This window comes from Solanum tuberosum, unplaced genomic scaffold (genome assembly GCF_000226075.1).
Source record: "Solanum tuberosum cultivar DM 1-3 516 R44 unplaced genomic scaffold, SolTub_3.0 scf00184, whole genome shotgun sequence".
Classification (NCBI taxonomy): domain Eukaryota; kingdom Viridiplantae; phylum Streptophyta; class Magnoliopsida; order Solanales; family Solanaceae; genus Solanum; species Solanum tuberosum.
In genome coordinates, this window is record NW_006239109.1 from 1,058,663 (window position 1) to 1,068,830 (window position 10,168).

Genomic DNA, 10,168 nt, shown 5'->3' on the forward strand with positions numbered 1-10,168 from the left:
AAAGATAAAATATCAAAAAAAGAGAAAAAGAAAAATAGAAATGGAGGCCATAGAGAGGTGTCACGTCAAATTGTCTAATTCAATATATATATATATATATATATGTATGTATAAATAGATTTTGAATATTCCATACGTTTTTGAAATGGTAATTCATGTAAAGATAAAAGTTATCGATACTAGGATCAAACACTTATTATCATGTGTCAAAAGCTATAGCTGATAGCAAATGCACAATTTTATAAACAAGCTCATATTCGATTATAACTCTGATCCGAGCCATCTATTCCTCGTGGGCCTTGCTATAGGTAGGTCTTTTTCAAAAAATGTTTGTTTACGGTCAAACACCAAAATATGACTTTTAGAAGACACCAAACACATCCTATATAGCCTATTTTTTTTCAATTTGGAGGACTAAAATAATAGATTCATTATAATTTTCACTTTTTGATTTTAGCAAGTTCTGTTTTAAAAGACAGAGAAAGGGAATGAAATTGTTTATAAATTTCTTTTAAAGAAAAATATTTGATGGGATAATTGAAAATTTCATCTAAAAGTCAAAACACAAATGTCACTTGAAAAGTAGTAGTACTATAAGGTCGGCACCGGCCTTTGCTCACATACACATGCACACTAATTATATCAATTCAATTCAAGTCGTGTGGTATTTGATTTGCTTTTATAAGGTATAATGATACTGAAATTCCATAAATAGCCTCTTTTGCCATTTATTTATAGTTCACATTTGACAAGGAGTGAAAAGTTTGTAACTAGAGATCTTCAAATAATATTCACTACAATAAAGTTTAAAGAAGTGAAGGAGAGCAACACTAAACTTTGGAGTTGATTTCTCAAATGATCATTCAAGTGTAATAGTTGTTATTTTTGAAAGTTAACTTTTCTTACTTTGGAGTTGATTTCTCAAATGATCATTCAAGTGTAATAGTTGTTATTTTTGAAAGTTAACTTTTCAACAAAGAAAGTGACTTTTTGAAGCTCGATATTTAAGACTACAATATGTCCTGTTCCTTTCTTGTTTAAATTATGGACTTCATTGATGATTAAAACCAACTTACTGCAAGATACTGTGATAAAGAGCAGGAGGCTACAACCAGTAGACTTGCAAATAGTAATATAAAATAAAACCTTCAATGGCCTTCAAATTTAGGCAATTTATAACTTGCTTTAGATGAGGTCATTTTGAAATAAATATTATACATCTAAATTGAGGTATTGCACAGACCTTTGATGTCAATTATTTCATAGTACACTGTAGAGCATTACAAGTCAAACTGAGCTTCAAACGTACAAAGAGCAGTTGGCAAATTTTACTCAGAGTATTGGTAAGATACAAGGGGAGGAAGACCGTTTGAGCTAACTCTGGGTACTAAAGTAGTCCGAGGGATACAAAGAAGATACAAACAACATATATCAACCTCCATATAGTGGAATATGACTTACTCTGCGAGGGGATTAAGCACACAAGTAGTCCGAGGGATACAAAGAAGATACAAACAACATATATCAACCTCCATATAGTGGAATATGACTTACTCTGCGAGGGGATTAAGCACACAAGTAGTCCGAGGGATACAAAGAAGATACAAACAACATATATCAACCTCCATATAGTGGAATATGACTTACTCTGCGAGGGGATTAAGCACACTACCAACAAACAGTACCACGCCTGTTGCATCTTCTCTAATCAAGAAAAGATATGGATGATCAGCAATGAAGTCTACTTTCTCTTCCATCATCAATCCTCTTAGTTTAACAACACCAGCAGTTGCAGCTGCAGCTTCTGTTCCCTCTTCATTTACCTCAATAAAGGACTTGTGAAAGATGCTAGAAACATAAAGGTTACTGCCAACAGGGGAGTCTACCATCTCAGTGAGGCCATCACCAGAGAAAGGCAATACCAGGCCAAGCCCTTTCAGAACGTTAGAAGCTTCAAATCCAAATGATATTTTAAATTTGGGGATACGGAATTCACCGACTCCAACCTTTTGATATGGAAGGTGTCGCTCCAAGAATTGGGATTCGGAACTGACCTTGTCTACCAAAGCTGGCAGTCCATCATTGGCATCAGGCAGAAAGAAGTACATGGAGAAACGACGCTTATCCTCACCTTGTTTATACGGAAGGCTCAATACCTTGAAACCATCAAAAGCTTTTACATATTGCTTCTTCTGGCTAGTCATGAAGGGCACCTGAATACATGTCCCATTCAGAAGGTGGAACTCACTTTCCTTGGTCACTGATGCATCAAACTTTTCATCCCAGGCTCCTTTAAAGTACAATGCATTTGCAAACACAAGTCTAGTTGAACTGTCAACTGAGTCACCTGGAAGTATTTCTTTGATAAGCCCACTTGTTTCCTTTTCAGCCCATTGATTCACTTGACTGGCAACCTCAACAGCCTACAAATCATCCAAAAATTTTAATAAAAAATTATTCAAGAGGTATCTTTTTAATATTCATTTACTCAAATGCTATCATTTTAATCTGAGTCCAGCTTCAACTGCTGGGTGACTAATGTTTATATAGGTCAGTAAAACTATCCATGCTAAGGCCTAAGGCTGCAGAGAAACAGAAATGTTTGAAGAGTATAGCCAGTTTTTTAAGCAATGAATGTAGAACTTCTTCGATCTCCAAAGAAGGTAGCAATACATCAGTATTTGAGATTAAAGTGAATTGTAAGCATAGTGAAAATGTATGAGACACCATTTACTGGCCCGCTGTTTATCAGGAATGTAAATGCATAGCCCATCTGTTCATAGTTCAATCTCCAGCTAAAAGGAAAAGGTACAGATAAAGATAAAAGCCGAAGCCGCTAAATGATGAAGTGCACTAAAAGTCTTATCTTAGCTAAAAGCAGAAATGACAATCCCTCGAGCATGAACATTAAGCACACTGAATTTCTTATGTAACAAAATAAGAAACAGGACCACTTCGGTTGATCCTGCATCTCCTGATGCTACTGTATACAGGAAAGTAAGTGGAAAGTTGCAATACTTGTCTTTTACTAGGCCTGATGTTTCTTACTCGGTGAACAAATCAATTTATGCATGCTCCATCTGATACTCACTGGAAGACTGTTAAACGCCTCATTTCATATCTCTAAAGCACTGCTAACTATGGCCTTTGAATTGCTCCAAGCACCAGTCTAAATCTCTCGGTGTTTTCTGATCCTGACTGGGCAGGCAAATTCACTGATCGAAATTCCAGCACAGGTTATGCTATTTTTCTTGGCCTTACTTCAGTTTGTTGGTCATCAAGAAAACAACTTCCTAGTTCCGACCAGTTGGCTGACGCTCTCACCATACAGCTTCCAAAAAGCTCCTTTCTTCGCCATTTGTTAAGTACTTGTTTTATTGCATAGGTTGTATTTTTTGTTTCCACCATTTTAGGAGTTTTTGTTATTTTTATTTCCCTTGTTTACTGGTTTAGTTTCCACTTACTACTTCTTAAACTCCGTATCAAGTTAAAACAGACAAACAAATTAAAACGGAGGTAGTACTTGGAGCTGAATAGCATCAAAATTTCCCCATAAACAACTCATAAACTCAAATTCAACAGATCTCCTCATATAACAGTTATCCCATCAAGCATTTCATAACTGAATCAATCAATTATATTTGAAACAAAATAACTAAATACAAAAGGGTTGTTAAAAATCTAACCTTTTTCTGAAAATCAACAGAAGAAGAAGTAGCCTTATAAACATTGTCCACAATCTGTTTGAAAGAATGCTTCAGAGGGAAAGTCTGTTCAACCCAGACGCTATTAGCAACCGAAAGTCGAGGCCCACCACTAGGGCTACCATCAGCAAAGACAACCTCAACAATCTGAGAAGAAAGAGAGTTTAGTTCGTCAGTAGACTTCGATTTGAGGAAACTGAGCAACTGGTCACGGGTCGGGCCATTTGAACCCGCTGCTATGAGACCCAACACTACATGGATCGACAAAGGGGAGAAGACCATGTTGGTGTCCCCTTTAACCTCAGTGGAGAAAACATGCTTGGCTAGTGTTAAGGATACGCCTGTTTGGTTGCTGATTGATTCTTGAAGGTCCATTGCTATGGAAATTTTTGAGTTTGTGTGTGTAGAATTTTAAGAGTCAACAAAAAAGAAATGGTACAGTAGTGACACGTTTTGAAGTTGAAATAGAATTAAAAGTCAATACTTAGCATAGAAGTATGGAATTTGTACCACGTAATCAAAAGGACAAAAGAAAATTGTTTATAGAAAGGAATAATGTTATCTTCGTTTAAATTAGTTTGTCGAAGCATTTGAGTTTGATTATTGTAATAGTGGTGTTCGGGCTAGTTTATGAATTTATACATATGGTTGATTTTATTGTTATTATTTAAGTTATTATATTTTTAAAGCGATTATTTGGTATGTGGATTAGATTAGTACTTTGACATCATAATAATATACAATCTCCAGTGAGTTTATGAAGGTAGGGAAATCATTAGAGTCTAGACTATTTGTTCTTTTTTTCATTTTGGTATGATTCAGAATGAAGATTTTTCAACCATCTCACTATCATTCATATTCGTAAATAGGCTAATTGTTACTCCCTCTGTCCCATTTTATATGAGGTACTTTGACTCGAGACGAAGTTTAAGAAAGGAAGGAAAACTTTTAAAACTTGTGGTTCAAAATGAATGATAGAAATTTGTGTGGCTGTAAATCATTTCATTAAGGGTAAAATAGACATTTTATAGCTAAATTGTTACTTAAAATAGAAATGTGTCATTCTTTTTGGGACTGACTAAAAAGGAAAGTAAGTCATATAAATTGGAACAGAGGGTGTAGTACTTAACCGGAACAAAATAATTATATACCATTCAGTATTTTCTTTGTTTCTGCCTTCATATTTTTGTTAAAAAAAACATTAACCTCACTCCGAACTCCTAAGTAAAGCTTGTGGGGTTAAAAGTGTAAGTTAACCCTTAGTTTTTTTAATTAATTTATATTCTTTTGCCGAATTGACTTATATACTACATGCCAAATTATTCATTAGTTTTATCATTGTAACGGTCCTCTTAGTCGTTTTATGAATTTTAATCATTAGTTTTATATTAGCCCTTCTTACTAGCTTTTATAAATAATTTATGACTTATAAGAATGAGTGACATGATTTTCAAATTTAATAAAAGATTATTTTGTTGCTAATAATAGTAGAAAAGGAAAATAGATAAATAAATAATAAAAGGGTAAATGTTGTTGGCTGTTGTGAACAGCAGCAGTTCACGCAGCCGAGAAAAACAAATAACGAGAATAGGGAGAAACCCTACGCAGCGTTAATGAGAGGAACAAATTGCTTCAGGTAATAGCTATTCACAATTTCTTAATTAGTACAATTATTCTCTCTTTATATATATAGTGGAATATGTTTGCATCGTATGACATTTTAGTCGTTGGTGGAGAAGAAAGTAATTTGCAAATTGAATTGCAGTAAACCTATTGTGGTATTGTTTTTGGATTTAGGGAGAAAATGATTTGAATGGGAAATAATTGGCAGTGATAAGTATCTCTTTTTAATTAATGTGTAAGCATAATTGTTGTTGAATATTATTGGTTTGGAGACGACGGGCACTATCGATTTCTCACAACTTGAATTTTATTATATCAAAGTAAGGACCAGCTTCGGTCTTACAATCTTGATCACACTTGTTGCTTGCTTCAGCAACACTATTTGACTTAAGCACTCACTCTTGTTTGCTCTCTTATTTCTTGCTTGGTTTCTTGGTTGGTTGCTTACAACTCAAATGGACCACCTCTATTTATAGGTGGTGATGGAAGAATCTAGAGAGATACATACTACTCTATTCTAGAATATTCCTAACTATCTTTTTCTAGAACTATTCTTTCTAGAACATTTCTAGACTATTCTTTCTAGAATACTCATTCTAGAGATCTTCCTTCAATTCTCTACACCTCCGGAATATTCTAGATTGTTCTTGACTTATCTTAAGTAAATAATTAAGTTGGTGATGAATTCTTAACAGTTAGTATTACTTAATGTTGGCTTTGGAAGAGGAAAAACGGTAAAAGTGGGTGATGGAATATAGTTATAGGATATTAACAAGTAGGTTAGGCTGTCAATTTGCTTTTGTTGCAGTACGGAAATAATTTCTGCTTCTATATTAGTATATGTATATTCCCAAGGAGTTATTGTTGTAATTGCACATAGTGAATAGGAGATGAATTATCTTCTACTGATCTCCTTGACAAAGCTTTATATGCCTAACTGTGAAACAAGATATTCACAAGCTTTTAACTCAATGACAAGGATGTTTTCTACTCAAACTTTCGACACCTGTAGAATCATTTCAAAAGCATGCTAGTCCAAGTCAATGGTTGCCATTTAGGAGTTAATTAAGATTGTGGAATGAATGATATATTGAGATTTTGGTCTAAATATTTTATACGGTGGTCCGTAAGTATGCATAATGGTTATGGGTTTGGTTTGGTTTCACAATTTTCTTATAGTTATCAAGTTATAATTCAAGTTTTGATATATTGAGATAAGTAATTAAATAATAAGGGCATTGTATTATATAAATACCATTAGATTTATGTATTGGAGGATGGAAACTTAACCCTAGACTTGAAATTTGGAAATATGAGGATTGACATGATAATTGACATCAAAATTTAGGAACTTGATTACAAGTTTGGATGAGTTTTGGGTCTAGGCTAGACATATGTGTGTTGTTAGTTTCGAATCTTATTGTGATTATTTATTCGGATAGATTGCATTGATTTGGAAGTCTAACGAAGAGGAAGACTCAAGCCCCAGAGTGATTGTTCGACTATTTTAGGCAAGTGGATTTCTAAACCCTTGTTAAGTGTATGGAATTCGTGTATTTCCTTGTGATATGTGTTTGGGGGTAATGAGACTTAGTGATGGGTTGACTCGTACATATTGATTATTTTCTAATGATGAAAAAGGGGTAATAAAAGGCAATGTGTTTAATTGTTGATGTGTGATGTTTGAGACTGGGTTGAAAGGCTTGTTGAATCATTGTTGATTTTGTGTCACGGTTATATTGTTGTGAATTTGTGTATTGTTATGAAAATGGTCATCTCCTCATTATTTGTGTGAACATGTTATTTGCATTGGTTCTGAGACATGGTTGTGATAAGTGTAATGTGATAAGAGGATGTACCATTTCGAGGGACTTATCACGTGCCGCGATGGATACTATATTTCGAGGGACGTATCGTGTGCCGCGATGGATACTATATTTCGAGGGACATTTCGCACGCCGCGATGGATATTATATATCGAGGGACGTATCGCGCGCTGCGATAGATGCATGGACAAATATGTCCCCCATGGGTCCCGGACTGAGAGACAGCGGGTGTGTATCACTAGGTCAGACATGCATCACTATACTTGACATTGCATTCCATTGCATTGCACATATTTATCATTAGTGAACTTGATATTGTGTCTTGCTGATCTTGTGAGTGCCTTTCTGTGGAACTTTGATTGGTGAATATTGAGTTTGTTGTTGAGGATATGTAATTGTTAGAGTGTTGTTGTTGAGCTGTATGCTATGTGAATTATGAACTGTTTAGATTGGGCTGATTTTAAGCAGGTTGTAGTCGTGGAGATTGTAATTGATGAATCTTGAGCTTGTTGTTGAGGATATGTGATTGTTAGAATGTTGCTGTTGAGATATGTGCTATGTGAATTGTGAACTATTAGGTTGGGCTGATTTTATGCAGGTTGTAGTTGTGGAGGTTCGGTTGGGGTGGTAGGAGTACCCGTTTCTATTCACTTAGCTTGTGTTTAGAGGTTTACTTGTTGAGTACCGTGTGATTTGGTACTCACCCCTTGCTTCTACAATTTTTTGTAGGTTACTAGCCCGTACCTTTGTGATATTTTTCTCTTCTCCTTGTCTGAGGCTTCTTGTGGAGGTTTGTGAGGTAGCTGTTTGTCATTTCAGCGGACTTCTTACTCCTATTTATGATCTTGTTCTATTCTAGAAACAAGGTCATTTGAGACTTGTGTTTTTCTTTTGAATCAATTGTAATACTTTAGAGGCTTGTACACGTGACAACCAGATTTTGGGGGTATTTTTGAGTTGATTATAAAATTTCCGCATTTTATTGTAAAGGTTGAATTTTAGGCTGACTTGTCTTAGTGGGATAAGATGAATGCCATCACGTCTATTTTTGGGTCGTGATAATCACGATCCAAAACATGACATGTATTATATTTTTGGGCCGAGGACGGTACAAATTTTTCTTTTTAATTAGATTAAGATATTATGTGCACTTTCGCTTTGAAGTTTGCTAGCTTAGAAGCTTGTGAGTCCAACTTGATCGGACTTACCAGCTTGACCGCCTTGGTCAGGACTCAGGCGAGTCAATCAAATACTACTTATAAGTTATAACAAATGACAACCAAAGAAAAAATGAAGAACAAACTTGAATACAAACACTGAGGGACAACTTCTGTAGTTGAGACAATATGAAATTCATCATATTACCCTTATTTAGAAGTGCCACTTAAAAAGGACCAACACTGCAGCTGCTCATTGTACTAAAGGCAATACTAATTGTACATTTAAAAGGACCAACACTGCATCTGCTGATTGTACTAAAGGCAGTAGTAATTGTACCTTTAGAAATTGTACATTTACACGACCAACACCCTCTCTCATTTTCCTTTCACTTTCTCTAGAAGTTTCTCAAATTTCTAACCCTAATTTGTCTCCCTCTCAACTCTTCGTTCGACTTCTCAACTCTTCAATGGCCGATCGAGCTGTTCTTTACTGTTATCTGTTTCTCTACATCTCTCTGAAGGTTTCCTGAAGGTTTGTGTTTGTCTCCGACCTCCTGCGCAGGTTCTTCTTCATGGTTTAAGGCAAATTTCAATGGCGACTCCATCTCTTCTTTATTCTTTGCTGTTTGTCTACAGCCTTTAAATCTCTCTCTGAAGCTTTGCTGAATATTTCTGTTTGTCTCCCTAATTTCTCTCCCTCTCAACTCTTCTTTCTACTTGTGAACTCTTCAATGGCGAATCCATCTGTTCTTTTGTGTTTTCGGTTTGTCTACAACCTTTAAATTTCTCTCTGAAGGTTTGCTGAAGATTTCTGTTTGTGTCCGACGACCTGCGCAGGTACTTCTTCATCCTTTAAGCGAAATTTCGATGGCGAATCCATCTGTTGTTTGTTGTTTTCTGTTTCTCTACAGCCTTTAAATCTGTCTCTGAAGCTTTGCTGAAGATTTCTGTTTATTTCCCTTTTTGGGTATTGTGTATAGACTGTTTTGGTTCAGACAAGGAATGTTCTACAACATATACTGAAATTCTTGAATGCATGTGGACTTTAAAGTCAAAGATATGTCTATTTAAGATGTTTTTGCATATTGATAAGGGAAAAAATGAGTAAAGTTGCAATCTTTATTGTTTTTCGGTATATTTTCTTTTTATGGGTTGTGATAGGAAACCGGGCTTTTTGTTGTTATATCCATCGATGTTCTGTTGATGATAGTACCTAAAACACTCTCATGTTGTCTTCCATTGTAACTGTATCTTTCTAATCGGAAAGAAAAATAAACGTACTTAGTGAAATTGAGGGAGTGCTTACCATGAAAGAAGAACAATCACTCACATGTGACTTAATAATGACATTTAGATTGCTATAATGGATATGATACATCATTTCAATCCTCATCTTATTAGTACAATTAGAAAGTTATTTGGCTTATGAAAAAAGTCTGAGAAAGCTAGACTTGAGTTCAACATAATGTTCATTGTCGCACCAGATATTTAAAATTTTGAGTTGGTATATTAGAAGTTTGAGAAAACTAGACTTGAGTTCAATATAATGTTCATGTAACGACTCGGAAAATGATAGAGTGAAACTAGAGCCTCACATGTGAGTTTGGAGTCGAGAACTTAATGAAATGATTATATTTGAATTTGACCCAAAAGTTCTTAAAAAAATGTGCTTCGGAAGTTACCGGAAACTTGTTTAGCTGTATATAAAAAGATCCGTTTCGTTTTTCGAAAATCCGACTTCATATTCTTGTTTAGGGGGTCAAATTGAGTGGGAAATGGGTCTAACCCAAATTTTAGAGCAACCGTATCAAAATCCGAAATTTCCAAGTGAAGCCTTTTTCGAGGGTCTACTTTG

General features: G+C 35.1%; 1 protein-coding gene across 2 annotated transcripts; it reads right to left on the minus strand.

The window, feature by feature from the left end:
* Window positions 1-1,195: 1,195 nt before the first annotated feature.
* On the minus strand, window positions 1,196-4,224 carry LOC102584758 (serpin-ZX). Of its 2 annotated transcripts, XM_015312086.1 has the most exons (3): window positions 3,687-4,224; window positions 1,617-2,423; window positions 1,196-1,523 (listed from the first exon to the last, which is right to left on the minus strand). In XM_015312086.1, exons 1-2 carry the CDS (start codon window positions 4,077-4,079, stop codon window positions 1,644-1,646), a joined length of 1,173 nt encoding a protein of 390 aa, XP_015167572.1. In that variant the 5' UTR covers window positions 4,080-4,224; the 3' UTR covers window positions 1,196-1,523; window positions 1,617-1,643. The 2 variants fall into 2 exon arrangements, with proteins under 2 accessions (XP_015167572.1, XP_006354928.1); XM_006354866.2 differs by having other exon boundaries at window positions 1,196-2,423; window positions 3,687-4,223.
* Between the last annotated feature and the right edge of the window lie 5,944 nt (window positions 4,225-10,168).

Coding starts and splice junctions, on each gene's coding strand:
- LOC102584758 (XM_015312086.1), bottom strand. CDS start 4,079: ATGGACCTTCAAGAATCAATCAGCAACCAAACAGGCGTATCCTTAACA. Junction 2,424..3,686: donor CTGTTGATTTTCAGAAAAAG/GTTAGATTTTTA, acceptor GATGATTTGTAG/GCTGTTGAGGTTGCCAGTCA.